The 22,996-nt window shown below is 37.1% G+C and overlaps 1 protein-coding gene across 1 annotated transcript; it reads right to left on the reverse strand.

Moving 5' to 3' along the window:
• Window positions 1-14,488: 14,488 nt before the first annotated feature.
• On the reverse strand, window positions 14,489-22,690 carry cpo (carboxypeptidase O). Its single transcript, XM_067405173.1, has 9 exons — window positions 22,538-22,690; window positions 22,230-22,290; window positions 22,055-22,156; window positions 18,166-18,270; window positions 17,491-17,607; window positions 17,297-17,390; window positions 15,754-15,956; window positions 15,582-15,666; window positions 14,489-14,896 (listed from the first exon to the last, which is right to left on the reverse strand). Exons 1-9 carry the CDS (start codon window positions 22,591-22,593, stop codon window positions 14,631-14,633), a joined length of 1,089 nt encoding a protein of 362 aa, XP_067261274.1. The 5' UTR covers window positions 22,594-22,690; the 3' UTR covers window positions 14,489-14,630.
• Window positions 22,691-22,996: the final 306 nt, after the last annotated feature.

Here is a 22,996-nt window from a genome sequence, read left to right on the forward strand (position 1 = left end):
TCCTCTCCCCTCGGCCAGCAGTTGAAAGCTCTTATCTGGGTCAGTCGAGTGAGAAGGGATCGAGGGGGATCTGTGTTTCCACTGGAGCTGGTGACAGCTTCAGACCTCCTGCTCTCCTGCATCTTTATCAGCTGCGCAGCAAATCAGCAGAGGAACTGAATTAGACAATTGGGCAGTCAATGGAAACTAAACTCCTGTTTTTATCAACAGTTTATTGTGTAAATAATGTTCAAATGCTGAAATAATTGTAAGTCAAAATTGTCTGTATTAAAAAAAGTACTAAAAAATAGTTTTATCGTATATTGGACATTGTTAAATGTTAAAATGAATCTCACTGCTTTATAATAGCTGTAGCCATATTTGGTTTCACTTGCTCTGCAGACTCTTTAAAGGTCCCGTTCTTCGTGATCCCATGTTTCAAACTTTAGTTAGCCTAGTGTGTAATGTTGTTGTTAGAGTATAAATAAAATCTGTAAAATTTTAAAGCTCAAAGTTGAGATATTTTATTTAACAGGTCGCCTACATCGAACGGCCAGTTTGGACTACATTCTTCTACTTCCTTCTTTAATGACGTCACTAAAACAGTTTTTTGACTAACCTCCGCCCACAGGAATACACAAAAAAGGGGGCGTGATCTTGTTGCGCTCCCACAGAGAAGAGCAAGAGTTGCGTTTGCAGAGTGTGTTTGTTGCCATGTCGTTGAAACGGCAGTCCAATCGCCTTTGTTTGGCCTTCCCAGGGACGCTGTACTTAGAGATCAATGGTTACAATTTATGTTTAACTCGGTTCCCGAAAATTATAATTGTGGTATCCTTACTGCAATAGTTAATGTTGGACTGCAGTGCACATAATGGCCACAAGAGGGGACTATGTTTATGTATATGGCTGTTTTCCGTATGAGGTACTCTTCTGAGTGAGTGCTAACGTTGTACATTTTCTGTCACTGCTTGTGGAGATTAAAGAGTTCAGTCTCTCGGGAATTATTGTCTTTTGTGTTCATTCGGCACAATAATCCACATGTAAAACTATGTGCTGCACACGTTATGGTAAGAGGCGTGACCTTTCCGGGCAAGGTGCGCTAAGCTGCTGTCGAATCACAACACAGGAACCGCTGGCACAATCAGAACTCGGTACGTATTTCTGAAGGAGGGACTTCACAGAACAAGGAAGTCATCAGCCCGTTTTTATGACAGTGGAAACAGCGGTATACAGATAAGTAAATTATGTGAAAAATACTGTGTTTTTTTACATGCAAACATGAACACATGTTGTATTGCACACTATAAACACAATCAAAGCTTCAAAAAAAAAAAAACACGAAAAACGGGACCTTTAAATACAGTATAGACTGGAACAGACGTGGAAAGAATTACATGAAAATGTAGTGTTTATGTGAGTTGTGCATGTGTTACGGTTTTGAATGAAGTGTGAATTGAAAAAACTAAGATTCAAGACACTCAAGAGACTCAGGAGTTAATGTTCTGCCCAGCTGTTTGGACCTTTCGTGTTGTTTCACCTTCACCAGATCACAATTAATGTCACTTAAACACATTTATCAGCAAACACCCATTCGAGTGGAAATAACATTTCATGTGAGTGCTCTAATATATACATATAAACAGTATAAATGTATAAAAGACACTTTATTAGGTACACATGTAAAACTGCACACATATTTAATCAACCAATCACATGGCAGCAACTCAGTGCATTTAGACATCTGATCAAGACGATCTGCTGAAGTCCCACCTGAGCATCAGAATGGCGAAGAAAGGTGATTTAAGTGACTTTGAATGTGGCATGGTTGTTGGTGCCAGATGGGCTTGTCTGATTATTTTAGAAACTGCTGATCTACTGGGATTTTCACACACAACAATCTCTAGGATTTACAGAAGGTCTGAAAAAGACATGTCCATTGAGCAGCAGTTCTGTGAGTGAAAATGCCTTGTTGATGCCAGAGGTCAGAGGAGAATGGCCAGACTGGTTCAGCTGATAGAAAGGCAACAGTAACTCAAATAAACACTCGTTACAACCGGCTACAATTCATACACACTCACCAAAATTAGACAATAGAAGATTGGAAAACCGTTGCCTGGTCTGATGAGTCTTGATTTCTGCTGAGACATTCAGATGGTAGGGTCAGAATTTGGTGTAAACAACATGAAAGCATGGATTCATCCTGTCTTGCATCAGCGGTTCAGGCTGCTGCTGGTGTAATGGTGTGTGGGATATTTTCTTGGCACACTTTGGGCCCCTTAGTACCAACTGAGCATTGTTTAAATGCCACAGCCGACCAGAGTATTGTTGCTGACCATATCCACCCCTTTATAACCACATTGGACTATCTTCTGATAACACACCATGTCACAAATCTCAGATCATCTCAAACTGGTTTCTTGAACAGGACAATGAGTTCACTATACTCAAATGGCCTCCACAGTCAGCAGATAGCAGATAAGGCAGTTCTGAAGAAGGGCATTCAACCGGATTCTATGGTGAAGCCTAGCTAATAAAGGGGCCGTTTGTGATTTCACTTGCAATAAATAAACACATTTTTTAATGACTTTTTAGTTGAAAAATATGTCTCAGCATATCTACCATCAGGCATTAACTAGATTTACATGTATCCTCTGATCTATATCATTTATATACTGCAGATCAGTGCATTTAACATACTACAAACCAGCAGGTTGCAGAAAAGGCGTGTCACCACCAATAAAAAACAAAACAAGAAGATTTTGTGTTAACATTTTTGTTTGTTCCTCACATGATACCCTTATACAGGGCTTGATTTGAGGGGGAGTGGCATTCCCCTTGTAAAGCCGTCATCCCCCCCTTACCGTCCCCTTTAGATTACCAGTGTTATGTATTATGTAAATCTTATCATGCAAACAAAATTAATAAAATTCTCTATATGATAAATAACAAACTATAAATAACAGCGATTGACCAATCAGAACTCAGTATTTTAATGCGCTGCACAGAGTCATGCCAGAGCTCTGATTATAGCAAGCTTTCTTCATTTTTCGCGCTTGTTCAAAAGGATCAGGACAATGGTTCAAGCGCATCTTTTGACGTTCTTTAAAAAGGAGAAGGTATTACTTTGATTAGTGTTTTAGCTAAAGTGCTTTCCCAGCTAACTGGATATTTGGAGAACATTCTTATAAAATGCTGTGTTGGTTCTGGGAACTTAAAAAAATATCTTTTTTTTTTTTTTTGACGTTAGTGGAACATTTTTTATAAGGTATGATGTTCCTCAACTTAATTTTGATTTACAATTCAACATTCGAGGAACTTTCATTTGTAACATTCTAAGAACATAAAAAGTTTCCTTAATGTTAGTAGAATGTTATTTAAAGGTTAGTATGATGTTCCTGAAACATTCTTTTAATCCTTCAAACACCTGCTGTGAACAAGCACTGAAAGAGAAATAAGAACACAAACTACAACTTTCTTCCGCCAGAGCCTTAGATGAACTGAAGATAAAAGACATTCAATCTCTGAAGATCTGATTAAACAGCCTTACCAGCTTCACTTATTACTAACCTTATTTCTGTCGCATGTCTACTGAAGCTCTTATTGGGAATTAACAGAGGTTTAGATGTTGATGTCTTATTGAATGTTTCGTTTGAGGTCACCGTTATTGAGATCAATGTTTGCTTTTTTTGAGTAGCTTCTTTATCAACATTTTCAGGTGTTTGTGAAAAACATTTCTTTATTGATAAAGGAGACCAAAATGTCTGTTTAATGGTGAGATGACTGCGTTAAACTTGTTTAAACTGCTTTCTGGTTAGTATTTCTTTACTTTTGGAATTGAAAACGTATGTAACACTGAATTTATTTGTGAAATATTCTCTTGAAAGTTAAATATGACTCACTTAGACATCAGCACTCAACATACAAACCTCGACAATGGTGACAATCCAAAAAAATAATTCAGCTACATAATGTATTCATGCCACAATGCATGCTGGGAACCATTAATGTGTTTTGTATGCTGGCATGAAGCATGTCACCATTGTTGTGTTTCATATGCCGAATGTTGATGTCTGTGAGTGTATAATTGACAGAAAACATAGTTTAAACGGAAAATGAACAATGAGTTATTTATACAATCACTGATCTCAACTTTCAAAACGCAACAGTGGTGTTACAAGTAAAATTTGGTTTTTTCATATACTTTTTAACAATGCTTCAAATCCTTAAGTCAGCAATTACAGAAAAAAACAGTTATTTGTTATTAAAACAGACACATTGATCTGCTTTCAAAATGCAGAAACATGTTCTGAAAACACTGCTGTAATTGCTGATAAAGAAGCAACTCAGCCAAAGTCAATAATCGAGAGCTGGCAAACACTGACATCCATGATGGTGACCTCAAACATATTCAATAAGACATCAACATTTAAACCTCTGTTAATTCTCAATAAGAGCTTCTGTAGATGTGTGACAGAAATAAAATCAGTCTGGTTAGTAATAAGTGAAGCTGGTAATGCTGTTTAATCAGATCTTCAGAGATTTAATTAAGTCTTTTATCTTCAGTTCATCTAAGGCTGTGGCTGAAGAAAGTTGTTTGTGTTCTTATTTCTCTTTCTTTCAGTGTTTGTTCACAGCAGGTATTTGAATGATTGAAAGAATGTTTCAGGAACATCATACTAACCTTTAAATAACATTCTATTAACATTAAGGAAACTAGACATTTTATGTTCTTGGAATGTTACAAATCAACGTACCTGGAATGTTGAATTTTAAATCAAAATGAAGTTGAAGGAATATTTGAGAAACATCATACCTTTTAAGAAACATTCCTCTAACGTCAAGAAATCTGGACATTTTTTGATGATTATACACACATTCATATTCTGCTGTTTAAAACTGCATGAACCATCCATTCAAGACACAGCTAACAAAGACTGTAAAGCTAATTGTTCGTTAAGAACTCAAGAACTCCAGTTGTATTTAATTCAGAAATAACTCTATTCTTTTTGTCTAAACTATCCTGTGGAGCACTGAAAAATGTGGAGCTCAAAAATAACGAAACAATTCAATTCCAACAATGAAAGGCTTATGTTGTTAGAAAAGATTTCTATTTTGAATAAATTCTGTTCTTTTTAACCTTTTATTCATCAATGAATCCTGAAAAAAGTATCACAGGTTCCAAAAAATATAAAGCAGGACAACTGTTTCCAACACTGATAATAAATCATCATATTAGAATGATTTCTGAAGGATCATGTGACACTGAATACTGGAGTAATGATGCTGATTAAAATTCAGCTTTGCATCACAGAAATAAATAATATTTTAAAGTGCATTCAATAGAAAAACATTATTTTAAATTGTAATAATATTTCACGATATTACTGTTTTTTTTTCTGTACATTTGATCAAATAAATGCAGGCTTGATGAGCATCATGAGACTTCTTTCAAAACATTAAAAATAGTAATAAAAAAAAAGAGTGCTTCCATGTAAGTTGCAAGAACTAAATAAAGTACTATATCATTTGTGATGTGAAACTAACCTACCTGCATGGTACAGTATGTGTTGTAATGTAGGGATTATTTTTGCCCCAGGGTTTCACCCCTTATTTTCTGGGGTTTATTTTAACCCTTTATTCAGTACAGTTTATGGTGACTGTACTAGGGCGTTGGGCTGTATGTGATGTGCTGTATGGGTTATTTTACAGCAGGGTTACTCCCTTTATACAATACAGCTTATTGTGATTGTACTGGGGCATTAGGACCCACTGGCCTCTCTAACACCTCTTCCCGCAGCTACCCAGTCTCCCAGGAGATCTCTCATCCAGATAGAGACTGGGCTCAACCTTAGCTTAGCTTCAGTGGGTGTGCAGGGGAAAGCTTCAGGTTGATCACTGCAGGGCTTCTCAAGTATCTTTCCAACCATAGACCCTCTTATGTAGAAATATACATCTCAACAATGGTGACATCCTTTGTGCCGCAATGAATTCTATAACAGCTTATTATGAAGTTGAAATTAACTGCATTACACACTGTAAAAAACAATAAGTAAAATTTAATAATAATAAAAAAAAAAATTCAAATATAGAATTAAAGGTGCCGTCTAACGTTTTCTTACAAGATGTAATACAAGTCTAAGGTGTCCCCTGAATGTGTCTGTGAAGTTTCAGCTCAAAATACCCCATAGATTTTTTTAAATACATTTTTTTAACTGCCTATTTTGGGGCATAATTAGAAATGCACCGATTCAGGCTGCGGCCCCTTTAATTCCTCACGCTCCCCGCCCCCGTAGCTCGTGCTTGCCTTAAACAGCATAAACAAAGTTCACACAGCATATATATCCCTCAAAATGGATCTTAAAAAAAATTCTACACTGTTGGAGAGATTTATAAAGAATGAAGTTGTGTTTATGAATTATACAGACTGCAAGTGTTTAAAAATGAAAATAGCGACGGCTCTCGTCTCCGTGAATACAGTAATAAACGATGGTAACTTTAACCACATTTAACAGTACATTAGTAACATGCTAACGAAACATTTAGAAAGACAATTTACAAATATCACTAAAAATATCATGATATCATGGATCATGTCAGTTATTATCGCTCCATCTGCCATTTTTCACTATTGTTCTTGCTTGCTTACCTTGTCTGATGATTCAGCTGTGCACAGATCCAGACGTTAATACTGCCTGCCCTTGTGTAATGCCTTGAACATGGGCTGGCATATGCAAATATTGGGGGCGTACATATTAATGATCCCGACTGTTACGTAACAGTCGGTGTTATGTTGAGATTCACCTGTTCTTCTGAGATCTTTTAAACAAATGAGTTTTACACAAGAAGGAGGAAACAATGGAGTTTGAGACTCACTGTATGTCATTTCCATGTACTGAACTCTTGTTATTCAACTATGCCAAGGTAAATTCAATTTTCCATTTGATGACACCTTTAAGTAACTTTACTTAACTAAGTAAGATTAACAAATAAAATATATAATTTAAATTAGCCATTAAAAGCTTGAATAATTTCTACTTAGCGAAGTTTCTTTTGCAATACATTTTACTCAAACAGTACAACACTGAACTAAACCAGGATTTTAAAATGTATGTTTTACTTAGAAACACCCAACTAAATAATACAATAGATATTGTGTAGACACCATCTACGTAAGGGAACACATCATCTGAACACAGAGACCTCAATACTTGGTGCACAATACACAATGACGGTATGTAGGCCTATTTGTTTATTTATTTGGGGAGTAAAAATATGAATTCCTTTTCCAGATAAAATACAATTTTGAAGTTGGTTCCAGCTCATGAGGTTGTTTTTCTTTTTCTTTTTTTAACCTTTTATGATCACAATTTAATTTATGTACTTTAATTGTGCTATTTCATATTGATTACTATTATTCTAAAATGTGGGAAATAATATTAATAAATACGTTTTTGACTGGTATGTGAAGTCAAGGAAGTTGGCTTTATGGAGGTCCATCATCATGTGGACTGAATGAAAATGCAGGTAGTGAAAATACTGCGGGCTCTGCAGAAGATAGTGTATTGAAGTGTGGGAAGTTTTGAGATGAAAATCTCCGGATAAGCTTTTAGGAAGATTTGAATTTTCTGAGTCTGCCTGCTGCCTATGAATCAAGAGCACACGATAAAGGCTTTTGTTAAGTAACAAAAAATGTTTCCACAGCAAAACAAGTGAGATAAAGACAGAAGATATCTGTTGAATGGAGGAAAACTAGAACAGTTGCCTACAAATGAACAACAAAAAACAAAGGAATTGCAGAAAATCCCTCATGCTTCACAAGACAAAAGCTAGTAATAATAAAATCTGCAGTGGAAGAGATTTTCTTATATTCACCAATATGGTAAAATTAAAACTCCATAGACTCACTAAAACCTTATCTTTCAGAAGATAAGCAAATCACACATATGCAATTCCTCTCTGCACAACCCACACACACACACCCTGAACCAGGAATACACACAACGGCCATCTACAACAATAAACTGTAGAATCCACACACAAATATTCTCAATATCCGCTCTTTATTTTGGGAGAGGCGTTGTCATGTGTCATATGTTGGATCCCATAGGGACTCAAACATCTGTTGGAAAAAACAGGGCTAGTAAACTTCCTCTTTCTCTCCTATTCATATATCTGTGATGCTGTATTACACATGGCAATATAATTCAAATTTAATAATTTTAACCAGTTGACATACATATGGATCTATAAAATGAATGTGGATAGTATAACTTGAGAAAACAATTAAAGGGATAGTTCACCCAAAAATGAAAATACTGTCATCATTTACACGCCCTCATGTAAAGACTTTCGTTCATCTTCGCAACACAAATGAAGATATTTTTAATGAAATCTGAGAGATTTCTGGCTCTCTATTGACAGTCTACATTCATAAACTCACATCACTTATGGTAAACGGAAGCTCAAGCATGTTCGCTTGACGTGCAAGAGCCATTGAGGTTCGTTCTCGTGTTACGCATCACGTTTGAGCTTCAGAAAGAACCAATGAGGTTCGTTCTCGTGTTATGGTCTCGTGTTACGCATCACGTTTGAGCTTCAAAAAGAACCAATTAGGTTCGTTCTCGTGTTACGCATCACGTTTGAGCTTCAGAAAGAACCAATGAGGTTCGTTCTCGTGTTACGCATCACGTTTGAGTTTCAGAAAGAACCAATGAGGTTTGTTCTCATGTTACGCATCACGTTTGAGCTTCAGAAAGAACCAATGAGGTTCGTTCTCGTGTTACGCATAACGTTTGAGCTTCAGAAAGAACCAATGAGGTTTGTTCTCGTGTTACGCATCACGTTTGAGCTTCAGAAAGAACCAATGAGGTTTGTTCTCATGTTATGCATCATGTTTGAGCTTCGGCAAGAACCAATGAGGTTCGTTCTCTTGTTACGCATCACGTTTGAGCTTCAGAAAGAACCAATGAGGTTCGTTCTCGTGTTATGGTCTCGTGTTACGCATCACGTTTGAGCTTCAAAAAGAACCAATTAGGTTCGTTCTCGTGTTACGCATCACGTTTCAGCTTCAAAAAGAACGAATTAGGTTCGTTCTCGTGTTACGCATCACGTTTGAGCTTCAAAAAGAACCATTGAGGTTCATACTCGTGTTACGCATCACGTTTGAGCTTCAGAAAGAACCAATGAGGTTTGTTCTCATGTTACGCATCACGTTTGAGCTTCAAAAAGAACCAATGAGGTTCGTTCTCGTGTTACGCATCACGTTTGAGCTTCAAAAAGAACCAATGAGGTTCGTTCTCGTGTTACGCATCACGTTTGAGCTTCAAAAAGAACCAATGAGGTTCGTTCTCGTGTTACGCATCACGTTTGAGCTTCAAAAAGAACCAATGAGGTTCGTTCTCGTGTTACGCATCACGTTTGAGCTTCAGAAAGAACCAGTGAGGTTCGTTCTCGTGTTACGCATCACGTTTGAGCTTCAGAAAGAACCAATGAGGTTTGTTCTCGTGTTACGCATCACGTTTGAGCTTCAAAAAGAACCAATGAGGTTCGTTCTCGTGTTACGCATCACGTTTGAGCTTCAGAAAGAACCAATGAGGTTCGTTCTCGTGTTACGCATCACGTTTGAGCTTCAGAAAGAACCAATGAGGTTCGTTCTCGTGTTACGCATCACGTTTGAGCTTCAGAAAGAACCAATGAGGTTCGTTCTCGTGTTACGCATCACGTTTGAGCTTCAGAAAGAACCAATGAGGTTCGTTCTCGTGTTAAGCATCACGTTTGAGCTTCAAAAAGAACCAATGAGGTTCGTTCTCGTGTTACGCATCACGTTTGAGCTTCAAAAAGAACCAGTGAGGTTCGTTCTCGTGTTACGCATCACGTTTGAGCTTCAGAAAGAACCAGTGAGGTTCATTCTCGTGTTACGCATCACGTTTGAGCTTCAAAAAGAACCAATGAGGTTCATTCTCGTGTTACGCATCACGTTTGAGCTTCAGAAAGAACCAATGAGGTTTGTTCTCGTGTTACGCATCACGTTTGAGCTTTAGAAAGAACCAATGAGGTTTGTTCTCGTGTTACGCATCACGTTTGAGTTTCAGAAAGAACCAATGAGGTTCGTTCTCATGTTACACATCACGTTTGAGCTTCAGAAAGAACCAATGAGGTTTGTTCTCGTGTTACGCATCACGTTTGAGTTTCAGAAAGAACCAATGAGGTTTGTTCTCATGTTACGCATCACGTTTGAGCTTCAGAAAGAACCAATGAGGTTCGTTCTCGTGTTACGCATAACGTTTGAGCTTCAGAAAGAACCAATGAGGTTTGTTCTCGTGTTACGCATCACGTTTGAGCTTTAGAAAGAACCAATGAGGTTTGTTCTCGTGTTACGCAGCACGTTTGAGTTTCAGAAAGAACCAATGAGGTTCGTTCTCATGTTACGCATCACGTTTGAGCTTCAGAAAGAACCAATGAGGTTCGTTCTCGTGTTACGCATCACGTTTGAGCTTCAGAAAGAACCAATGAGGTTCGTTCTCGTGTTACGCATCACGTTTGAGCTTCAGAAAGAACCAGTGAGGTTCGTTCTCGTGTTACGCATCACGTTTGAGCTTCAAAAAGAATCAATGAGGTTCGTTCTCGTGTTACGCATCACTTTTGAGCTTCGGCAAGAACCAATGAGGTTCATGCTCGTGTTACGCATCACTTTTGAGCTTCGGCAAGAACCAATGAGGTTCATACTCGTGTTACGCATCACATTTGAGCTTCAGAAAGAACCAATGAGGTTCGTTCTCATGTTATGCATCACGTTTGAGCTTCGGCAAGAACCAATGAGGTTCGTTCTCGTTACGCATCACGTTTGAGCTTCGGCAAGAACCAATGAGGTTCGTTCTCTTGTTACGCATCACGTTTGAGCTTCGGCAAGAACCAATGAGGTTTGTTCTCGTGTTACACAGCACGTTTGAGCTTTAGAAAGAACCAATGAGGTTTGTTCTCGTGTTACGCATCACGTTTGAGCTTCAGAAAGAACCCATGAGTTTTTTTCTGTTTATGTTTGCTGTTCACTGTTTATATGTGAATAAAAGCCTAAACTCAGTCGAGGGAAAAAAAATATTTCGAAAGCAACAGGACCAAGTTTGATATGACTTGAACTTCTGAACATCTCCATTTGCTTTCCATTTAGTCTCATTTTGGAGAAATAGTTGTAATACCAAAAAGATCTCATTTGTGTTTTCCTCTGGATGAGCATGTGATTTCCTTCAGTCTGTCATTCAGATATAAGCTACCGCCATTATATACGCTGCTAACAAGAATCTCGTGGAATCAAACCGAAGAAGCGTGCGGCTGATCATAGACCCCATCATCTGACAAAGTGGTGAGCCAAAAGTATCTCCGGGAGAACATGACAGAAAGCAGAATGTTTCAGGGTGGCAGAAACACGCCTCAGATCTGGTTAAAGCAGTCTTGGTGGCAGTTGTCATGGAAACAGAGGTGGGCGGCAGGGCTGTCACAGTCCCATTAGTCGAGGTGATGAGTGTGTGGCACGTGGGCAGCTCCGAAGTGTTGCACTGCAATAATAAGGCATCATATACTGTATGATATGTCATATTAGCATTTCATAAAGGTTTCACACAAAACCTAGAAGTCCAACATCAAAATGTATTTGCACTTGTTGTCCGATACATTGATGGAGGAGAAAAAAACATGGGTAAAAGAGGGATGATATTCAGAAAGGAATATGAAATGAAATAAAATTATTTTAATGTAGGAGGCTGGAAAAACTTAGAGGTGGAAGAAGCAACACAGAGACAAAAGCAGAAAAAACAATGAAGAAAAACTACAACTATAATGAGATTAAATGGAGAGCAAAACGAGACTTTTGACATTTCATGCTTTTCAGATTATTTGCATAAAATAATCTCACATGTGTCTCCTATGGAGTTTAAGAGATCTCAAAAATATCTCAAACTGTGTTCAGATTTGCCAAGACACCAAAATCTGCAATAAAATAAGTCATTTCATTAAGTTCTCACAAAATGATCTGAGCTATGCTATCTACATTCATTTTGGAATTATGATTTATTATTGAATTAATATACATTACCATTGAAATGTTTGTGGTCAGGAAGATTAATAAATTCCCATAAAATTGCAAAATATTAATTAAAAGATAATATCAACCTAAAATATAGTACAATCATTTCATCGAAATAATAATAATAATGTTTTTATTTCTCATAAAGAATGTAGGAGAGACAGTCTGAGTCTATACTTACTGTAAATACAAAACTAACATCTCCATTAAGTCTCCTGAGATATAAAAAAGAGAGAGAGAAAAAAAATGTAATAGCTTTAGTTACAATTTATGGCTTAGCTATGAGTTTACGATCCAAATTCAAATTCTTGTGATCAGTAGATACATAATGACAAACGGCGTGTACTGAATGTTTTGACGTTGACTAATGAATACGCCTTAATGTTGCACATTAACGTACAGCACATACCCACCACAGTCATGATCAAAATGCGTTCTATAGCCCTCGAACGACAAGTAAAGTGAAAAAACTCAAGCCCAGCTGTGCGTCTATCATGAGACGTCAAGTCTGACTTCTATTTTCACCACTCCGAACGTCTCTTCGCAGATCTGGCTGGAGCCCAGTGGACGATCATATTACCTTCATGTCACAGCACACAGCTATGATGGATGGCTGTTGTTGGGACTGTAACGCTCATGCACATTATTCACCAGCACTGCTCCTCCAAACACAGATTGCCTTTCTCATACGGGGCCACCACAGAGCAGGAATGGAGACTGAGAGGTCTCTGAGAGGGACTGTTTCTCATGATGGTCCAATGGCCTGACTTTGTTTTGGGAGATCTAGTTCATGAGGGTATAGTGGTGCTGCCATGGTTCAATAGTTGCGGGTAAAGGTTGAATGTCTGCTGCATGAGATCAGCTGAACTCTTATAATATAGATAATTTACTTGAAGAATTCCATTGAGACTGCAACTAATATTTGAATCTTTCTATATATTTGATGAATAAAAAACTTAGTCATCATTTTTGTTGGTAACAAGTTATAATTTTGTTATTTCTAAGGTTAATTTTCTGTTGAATATATATATATATATATATATATATATATATATATATATATATATATATATATATATATATATATATATATATATATATATATATATATATATATATATAATCTTAAAATTAACCAAATGCTAAAAAAATTATTTGGTTAATAAAAATAACCTTAATTAATAATTCATTAAAATAACCTTAAAAATAACCAAATTAAAACTTATTACCAACAAAAATGTATGATTACATTTATAATTTATATATATATATATATATATATATATATATATATATATATATATATATATATATATATATATATATATATATATATATATTTTATTTTTTTTAATCTTTATTAATCTTTCTTGTTTTGTTGTACTCTTTTTTGTTATACTGTTAAAATATAATGTAAAATATATATTCAATTTTCTATTATTTAATTTAATTTGGTATTAGTAGTACTCAGTACTATCATGCTATTCATACTAAGTATATGTGCAGTATATATGCTGTGCACATTATGCAAATTTTTGGTTTTCACAAAATTGGATTTAAACCATTTATTTGCAAAATAGTAACTGGACAACACTCACAAAATTAAACAAGTTATGTTGCAAAACAATTGCATACTAAACAATAGCATACTACAAAATGCATACTGTTTCACACATAGGCAGTATATAGCATATATAATGCACAGTATGCAGTACACAGTGCACTAATATTCCATTCCAGACATAGCTGATGTCCTGGTTGGCTTTTGGCTTGAATTCAATGGGCCAACACTGCAAAAAAGGTTGACCCCCTGACCTTTGGTCCAAGTGAACTGAACAGAGGTAGGCGTATACTTTGTATCTTCCATCTTGATCTCTCTGGGAATTGTTAATATCACAAAAAGGGCATATCTCTTTTCTCTTTATCATCCAGTCAGTCAGTGATAAATAGAGGAGGGGTTCAGTGAGTCTAGAGCTGGCCTCTGTGTGTACGGTAAGACAGGCTTGACACGAGGGAGATCTTATCCCTCATTTCTCTGATATGTTTAACTTCTGTGCGGTTGTGGAAGGAATGTCTGATCTGTCCCAGAAGCACTAAACTGTGTCCCTTTTTCTTTAGTTATACCTATATTGTTTTATCTTACCTGATGCTGTTGATGTTGACAGCAGTTTATACAAGCGTTCAACCAGTGATTTATGTGTATATACTGCCATCAGCTGGACAAATGGAGCTCTGCGATCAATATTAAAACAATTTCTCACTAATATAATAATGCTAAAAAATAATATAAAATAAAATAAATTTTGCTTATTAATTATTTACTATTTCAATTAATTTCCCCCTCTTTTCCCTGCTTCAGCCTTAGTCTATATATCTATATATTAAAATATATAAAAGTATTTAAACACGAGTCACACTTAAATATATCAGAATTTTATTACATTCCACAGTGAAATATCAAACCAAGTGGTTTCTGCACAGTTGTTATTATTTAAGCATAAAAGAAAATCTAAAAGCTTAAAATTGCATGATGCAACAAAAAATGTGACAAAATCCATTTAGAAATAGTGCTCTAAAACACACTAGTGTTTGAGATCCATAAGGCCGTCAGTGTTGTCCACAAAGTGGCTGTGACGGTAATCGCTGCACTTTTGAAGTTCTTATCATGGATGTGGTTTATGATGGACATTGCACCCTGGTAAGCTTCTTGACATGTGGGCTGGATTTGACTCTCGGGTAGAATGAAGCCGTGCTGCCCTTCGTCCCTTAACTCAAAGGTGAAGGAGTATGGGATCCCTATGAGTCTGGCAAAATCACGTGAAGAGCCGGAATTCGCATCTGTGAAGAATATTAAAGCATTGTCACAAGTGATAACTTGCGTTTTACTTAATTATTTTCATATTGTGCAGATAGTAGTGTGGTGAAATTTGTGGAAAATCACCTATTTTAGTAGACAGCAAAAACAAAATCAAGAGATATAAACTCACAGTTTTGACTTTTTTCCTCAGAATTGGACTTTGTAACTTTATATCTGGAATTTTTGAGTTTATATCTTACAATTCTGATTGCGAGCAATTCTGACTTTATTTCTTATAATTGCAAGTTTACAATATATCCCACATTTTTTACTTTTATAACTTGTGAGTTTATAAATTGTGAGTTTATATTGCTCAATTCTGAGAAGAAAAGTCAGAATTGTGAGATAAAACATCACAATTATCTTTTAAATTGTTTTATTCTTTGGCTGAAACAAGCTTAGATATGTATATACAGAATTTTGCATCTCTACTTGATATTGACACCAATAAAATGCAGCATCACACAAAAGCAGAAGTTTCACTTACCAATGCCATTGTAAAAAATACAGTATTTTCAGATATTTAGGTCATAACGTAAAGTTTACCAAAATAAAATGAACAATATTTGGCTGCTCATGTGATTTCAAAATGGCAGCCACCTTGGGCAGGGATTACCATTATGTGGAATAAAACAGTTTCTTCTCAGTCATTGTAAACATACTCACACAGCACATCAGGAGAAGTGCCCACTTTGTAGCTCTTCCCATGAACTGCTTTGATGGCTTTAGCCGCAGCGAGACCTACTTCCATCTGCAAACACATTTCAACAACAATGTTTGGTATGCTTGAAATGTCCCAATCCTAATTGATCCCAAAAGAATTTGAAATTCTACTGACCAGTTCATCGTAATTGGGTGCTGAGATGTTGGGGTGTCCGTAAGGGACGAGGATCAGCTGACCGTACGAGTGGATGGTGAAATAACACAGGATTTGGTTTTGATGTGCTCCCAAAAAGTCAGTGACGGCTTTGGCCTCTGGCTCAGACAGAGCAGTCGGACCGTTATAGATCTCTGAACAGCAGTTCCTGGAGATCCCAACCACTATGTGAACAAAGACAAATAGAAATAGACTAAATCATGATGTGACGCTTTTGATCAATGTAGGTGTAAAAAAAATATATTATCAGCTACTTTAGTATTAGTTGCATGCCTGCTATATCATGCTTAACTACTTTGCAAAATCACAGCAACTGAGAATGATGCTTATCCTTATAATTTTTTATTTGTTTAGTATTACAACATTAGGTTTATCTCTGCCACCTTAATCCTGCGATTTATGACCTGTAGAGGGTGGGAATGTAGGAAAGAAAAGATTAATAGAGTACACTGAGTGCTGTTAAGTCATCTGTGGGTATGTCATCTTTATAACCCTTATCTCTCATATATAGCTGATATTTAAATTTTTTCAGATGCCAAACAGTTAATTTATCTAAGGTTATCTAAACTTGTTTCAGTGCTGGAAATTATTCTGGCATGGAAAAAAAAAAAAAAAAAAAATTGCTTGTGAATATTTCATACTCTCATGTGGTTTATTATAGTTAACTGAAACTAAAACCATAAAAAACATTTTTGTTGCTTGAAAAAAGTTGAAAAATAAATAAATACATTTTTGCCATTAATTGTAATAATCCAGTGAGATTTTTGAATACACAAGGAGTCTGACAACAGCCGGTGCTCCACACAGTGATCTGATCTCACCATCATCAAATCCGTCTGTGATTACATGAAGAAACATATGAAACTGAGACAGACTAAATCCAGGAGAACTGTGGCCGTGTGTCCAAGATGCTTGAAGAAACCTGCCTGAAAGATATAGTACTGTAAAGAGTTTTAGGCACTTGTGTAAAAATGCTCTAAAGTGAGGATGTTTTTAAAAAATACTGTTATAAATAGATTTTATTTATCAATTAACTTGTATTAACTAAATCAAAACAATATTTTGTGTGAGCACACTTTGCATTTAAACAGCTCTTGTCCAGGTACACTTGGGCATCATTTTTCAGGTAGCTTTGGAGGCAGGTTACTTAAAATCTCTTGGAGACACGGCCACAGTTCTTCTGGATTTGGTTTGTCTCAGTTTCATCTGTTTCTTCAAGTAATCACAGACGGATTTGATGATGGTGAGCTCTGATCTCCTGGTGGATCACCGGCTGTTTTATTGTGTCTTATTGTGTATTCAAAAATCTCACTGGATTATTACAATTAATGGCAAAATGAATGTTTGGAAATGTGAACAGATATTTCCTATTGACACACTACAGCAAAAGATATAAAGATATAAATAACTGGCTTAAAACCTTTTTTGGGGGGTGAAAATACTGACGTGCCTAAAACTTTTGCACAGTACTGTATAAGAAAAGAAAAAGAAAAATGTTACTTACTCCCCCAGTTAGCGTAAAAGTTGCGGTTGAGATCAGTGCCAAAGCAAGTGCAATTTTCAGGGCCTGGTGATCTGGATTTCCTCCATAGTCTAGTCTTTAAAACACATCACATATGTTAGCTAAAAACAGGAAAACATGATCATCAAATATCATTTAATATGTCATAATAAAGTAATCAAATGGATGAAACTCACTGTGTTATCTTTCCAGGAATAAATATATCCATCCATGTTCAGTACTGGGGTGATGTAAAAGTCCAGATTTTTAAACAATGTGTTCACCTTCGAGTCCGTTTTGTAGGAGCCCAGGATCTTTTTTGGCATAAAACAGTTCGAAATTTTATATGTGGAGAAACATATGAACATTCTAAAAGCATTATAATAGCATTATTAACAAATGAACCACATAAACACGATGTATGATTAAAAATGACTTTATTTTGCCTATACTGTGTCATACTGTTTATTGTTCACACCAATATCTTGTTTCATTTAGCTTATGTAATGGTATAATGTATACTTTGTGAATTCTTTCCCTAGTATAATTATTGGAGTAACCAAGCTACAATAGGAGCTTTACATCCATTATAACAGCAGTATCATTATTTGTGAGCTTTACACATATCTTTTTTGTAGTTCATAAGTACAAGAAAGTAATATAAGCATCCAAATCCAGAGCAGTTTTAGGATAACAAATTGTTCCTGAGTCCTAAAAACATTTCAACTCAGCAGTGGTATTGCATTCACAGACAGAGGCAGTACATTATCAACAATGGCTTGTCATGTTATGTAATGGATGTCATATTTTTGGGAACAACAAGTCAGGTGTGTGCTGTATTCCATAATATCTTCCCTGTAGTAAACTCTCACCTCTTTAACAAAATGCTGACAGAAAGCTGGAGCGATCCATTCTCTGGCATGAATCCCACAGTCCATCCAAACGGCTTTCTTTGGTGTGGTGCTGTTGAAGCCGATCTGCACATCAGATTCAAACAAGTGAACAAGAAAGTACTATGGTATAATATCATGGCATTATTTCATGTACCTTGTAATATTATCTTTGCATCATGGTTTCACCACATAAGTTTTTAGTAAGGGCATGAAATCTTTTGAGTATCTACCGATACCGAGTCCCGATCCGATACTTCTGTAATACATAAAAAAAGAATAAAGAGCGAAAAAAAAGATCCAGGATCCAGGAACAGTGCTTTTCAGGTTTTTCAGGTAGGCTATCTAACAGTAGTTCTCATGTACAGAAAATGGATAAAGTAATCAAATATAAAATATCACTGCATATTATCTTTACTGTAGCTATAAAATAAATAAAGATGAATCATTATTGAAGTTCCAAAAACTATTCAGTCAAGAGCAGTGAGTGATTTCTTTGTTATTTGTTGTTTGATTTAACATTAAATACAGGCAGCAGGAAGGAATAGTTTTTTTTTTCCCTATAAGACATGCACGATCCAGTACATACACATGCGCTGTCTTTCTCGACTAATATACGTTCACTTAAGCCGAGTTCAGACTGCACGATTTTAGCCCCGATTTTGGCTCGCCGACAGGTTGAGAAATCGCCGACAAATGCCCGAAATCACAGGCAAATCGGAGCTCGTTCACGCGAGTGACAATCACGCAGTGTGAATGAGCAAAGACGCGATCTGAGAGAATCGCTGATGAGTCGCCGACACCCGTGAGATATTTGGCATGCTAAATATCTGGACCTGTCGGCGATTCAAAATCATGCAGTGTGAAAAGTGTTCTGACTGAAAACTACATCGGCGATGACCGACAGCCAATGAGAGAGCAAGATACAGAGCAGCGGGGAGTTCGAGGAGGAGTTATAGACCACAATATCAGCAACCATGGCTTCATACACATAAACATTACAATTATATCAAACAGAAACAAAACACAAACATTTGCTTGACCATCCGCAGCAGCAGCACATTGAAAAGTTATGTATTTACCTCCAACTTTGTTGCAGAACACACAATCCACAGTCTCCTCAACCATTTCCTCCTCCATATTCTTCTTTTCTTGTTTTCGTTGCAAATCAGCGCACAGGCAACTCGTATTGCAAGCTTCTTGCGGGCTACCGTTTTTAATAACAATAATAATAACTCCGGTCTTGCATATCGCGTTGTTTCCTTGTCACATATCGCGTGTGTTTGGTTGTGAAACGTAGTTTGTGTGCCAGACAGAGTTGTCGGCGATTCTTCCTATTGTAAAGTCATGCAGTGTGAAACCTTCTATCGCCGATCCATCGTGCAGTTTGAACACAGCAGCGACTGAATGCTGGCCAAGATAGTCATGCAGTGTGAAAAGAACAGTGACCCGACTGCTTTGAAAATCGTGCAGTCTGAACTCGGCTTAAGACATAACCGACTATGTTTGCTAGGATACTCGCTAAGACGGGCATGTTGACATCATTTTTGTATGAATTTGTCCCCTGAAGCGCAAGACTTGAAAGAGAACTCAGTATTTGCGCGCTGACTGGAATAAGCGTGTGCGCGCTTCGGATGAGCGCACACAAATCTTCTCACACAAATCTTCTCACAGCACGTGAGTTCTCTTTCGCGTCTTGTTCTTGAAGGTTTAAATCAGCAAGGCTTAAATGAGTTAGTTTAAACACAGATAGAAACGTGTGCTGTTCCGGTCTCCCCTGCGCTCGCGCTCTCAACGGCGATGGCGGCGTAAATGACTGGACATTAGAGCAGACGCCACTCGCAGTTAACGGTTTACAAAGAGTAGGCTAACTGTTTTGTCCACGCTTTCTGATTATCGTTGTTGTAACTTTTTGCGCATCCATCGACTGAAACATACATTATCTGAACTCTGTTTTCCACATTGCTATTTTAAACAAACCATATTAACCAATAGATGCGTCGTCATTCGAGATGGACCGCGGTGCAAGTGCGTACCTAACCATAAGTGGAGAACCGTACGGTTAAATTTTTTACCGAGAACCATTGCACCCCTAATACATATACATCCGAGTCCTGATCGGGAGGTAACGTCCGATTCCGATCGAGTCTGAAACCACGTGATCGGGCCCGATTTCCAATCACGTGATCGGATCTGGACATGCCTAGTCTTTAGCGTCTTTGTCAGCTTGCCTGTCTCCCATGCCGGAGACCCTGGTTAAAGTCCTGCACGGAATGGGGTGAGTAGAATCGGAGGGGTTACATTGGTGCCGTGACCCGGATGGGAGTGAGGTTCAGGGGGGTGAGTATAACGGAGGCCAGCTAGTAAGAGCTGTGCAGGTAAACCTCACTCCACTGATTTTAAGAGGTGCACTAGCAACTGACACTAGAGAATGCATTCTTTAGCATCCTTGTTAGCGCGTCCACCTCCCATGCCGGAGATGCAAGTTCGAGTCCCGCACAGTGAGGGGAAAGTAGGAACGGAGGGGTTGCGCAAGCACTAAAAAAGTGTTGTATAGTATGACGGAAATTTCAACCAGGGGCGTTTCCTCCGAGTAGGCAAGGTAGGCAGTGCCTCCCCAAAAAAATAGGATGAGAAAATAATCCATATTACATATAAAACAACACAAATATTACAAATTATGACATTAAAAAGAGCGCAAGTCACGCGTATTTCTTAAGGAACACTGCCCAACAGCGACACCCGCAGGTAAAGTTACACAGAGGAGTCATGCCTCCCTTTCCTCTCATAGGAATCCATATAAAATCATCAGAACCCCGGCGTGCGGTGGGTTTTGTGGGGGGTAATTGAGAATGAATGGGGGAAAGTCACGTGAGAGGAGGCAATGTCTCCATCGCGCTATGATTGGATGTAATTGGTTAAGATTGGATATGATTGGTTTGTGCGATAAATCCCGCCTCTCGTTGACGTGCGCTTTCCTCGCGTAGGTTTGACTGAACAAATTATGGCGTCAATCGGAAGACTAATGGAAAAGTAGGTAAACAGATCACACAGTTAGATATATCACTGCTTTATGTTACGTCAAAATCAAACTTGAAATGGACTGAAAGCATGATTACTGCGGGGGTTTTTAGTGCAATCAGCTTGGTGAAATTAAAAATGCAATTCTTGTCTGTGACAGACGGTTTTTACAGAGCATGACTGATCCAAAATATTCTAGGTTGACAATTAAAAAGAAAAACCGCAATACACAAAAAATATATTGTTTAAATTATTATTGCCTTTAGTTATTATTTTGGAATGAATGTAGAAATGCTTAAAACACTTGATGCTTGATGAGATTGACTTGGTTTTGATAAATAGAACATTACATTGTTAATGTAAAATTACAAAATAGAATTGTCTTTGGTTTCTTTTTTGATGTACTGTAAAGTAATGTTCATTTAACAAGGAAGATGTGTCAACTTTAAGAGTAATGCACATGAATTTACAATGATTCATAAAAAAAAATTTAAAAAATAATGTGCCTCCTCATTTCAGAGCACCACTGCACGCCACTGATTTCAACACACTACATTTGCCATGACCCTACCAGCGTCAGTTGCGTCATTTCACTTTCATTTACAAATCTTCTCTGTGGCCTCATGGGATAATAAATCTATCATATGCACAATTCACAATCTTGGCGGAAGTAGTGGGGCCTCTGAGTACTTTTTGCCTACTCTTTTATTAGTACTGTGAATTCGGACATACTAGTCTTGCCACATACTGTTTTAGCCTACTATATATTAGGGAAGTATGCAATTTCAAACGCAGCCTCTGTCTTTTATTTGTTGATACCAAATGGAGTATTGCACTACACAGATAGTACCTTTAGTAATTTAATGTTCCTCTTCTCATAAGTTTGTCCATACATCATGCTGGACACAACATCTGGGTTTTCCTTTTCGATCTGATCCATCCAGGCTGAAATCTGTGTGAAGAAATTACTCTATCAATACATTTATCAATGTGAATCAACATCTGCAAGTACAGGATAATCTCACCTCATCCATGGTGTGGTACTTTGTGTAGTCATAAGATTTGTGTTCCAGTCCACCAGCCAATCTGTAATGTATTAAAATACTTTACTGACTCAAATGATGGAAAAGCACATCAGATGTAATGCTTAAAAAAGACTGATCTTATCTATCCAAATGTCTTTGCAATCAAAGGGTATCCCATGTCCTAATGTCAGATTTACACAGAACGATCTAGAATGATCTCAACTTTTCAAACAAAACTTAATGTTTTGTTCTGTCTTAATTCAACCTCTGGAGACCATTAAGGTAATGCCATAATCCTAAAATCTTACCTTTCCTGGGCCACTAGAGCCAAGATCACCAAAACAGGCAATAATGAGCCCTGCATGATTCAGTTTGTTATCCAAGCTTCTTGAACCTGACAGTGTGGACCTAGTACAGTCTGACAGCGACTTATAAAGCCATCCCCATCTGATTGAGATAAAGTCCCAGACAACACCTCAACCGAGAGCGAGAGATGCACAGATAACTGTGTTAATATTTAAACCCTAGACTTTTATATTCAGCAATCACTTATCAACAATAACGAGTATTTTCCTTGGGCTGGGCATCATTATAGCACTGAGGGTTATATCATTTTATTGTGATATATTTTATATGACATCCTATTGTAAGGCTTGATTTTCCTGCTAAACAAAAACTGAGATAAAGTGTCCTGCAATAAAGTCACAAAACTTTAATCTGGAAAGAAGATCTCAAAGAAGTAGCAATGGACAACGCCTTGCCCTAAC

Source organism: Chanodichthys erythropterus, chromosome 12, assembly GCF_024489055.1.
Source record: "Chanodichthys erythropterus isolate Z2021 chromosome 12, ASM2448905v1, whole genome shotgun sequence".
In the NCBI taxonomy this organism is placed as follows: Eukaryota; Metazoa; Chordata; class Actinopteri; order Cypriniformes; family Xenocyprididae; genus Chanodichthys; species Chanodichthys erythropterus.

What these genes read in the sequence shown, in the direction of transcription:
- cpo (XM_067405173.1), bottom strand. Translation starts at nt 22,593, where the DNA reads ATGCAGGGCTCATTATTGCCTGTTTTGGTGATCTTGGCTCTAGTGGCC. An exon ending in GCTCTAGTGGCCCAGGAAAG is followed by an intron (nt 22,291 to 22,537) that starts GTAAGATTTTAG and finishes AATACATTACAG; the next exon opens with ATTGGCTGGTGGACTGGAAC. An exon ending in ATTCCTGGAAAGATAACACA is followed by an intron (nt 17,391 to 17,490) that starts GTGAGTTTCATC and finishes TGTGTTTTAAAG; the next exon opens with ACTAGACTATGGAGGAAATC.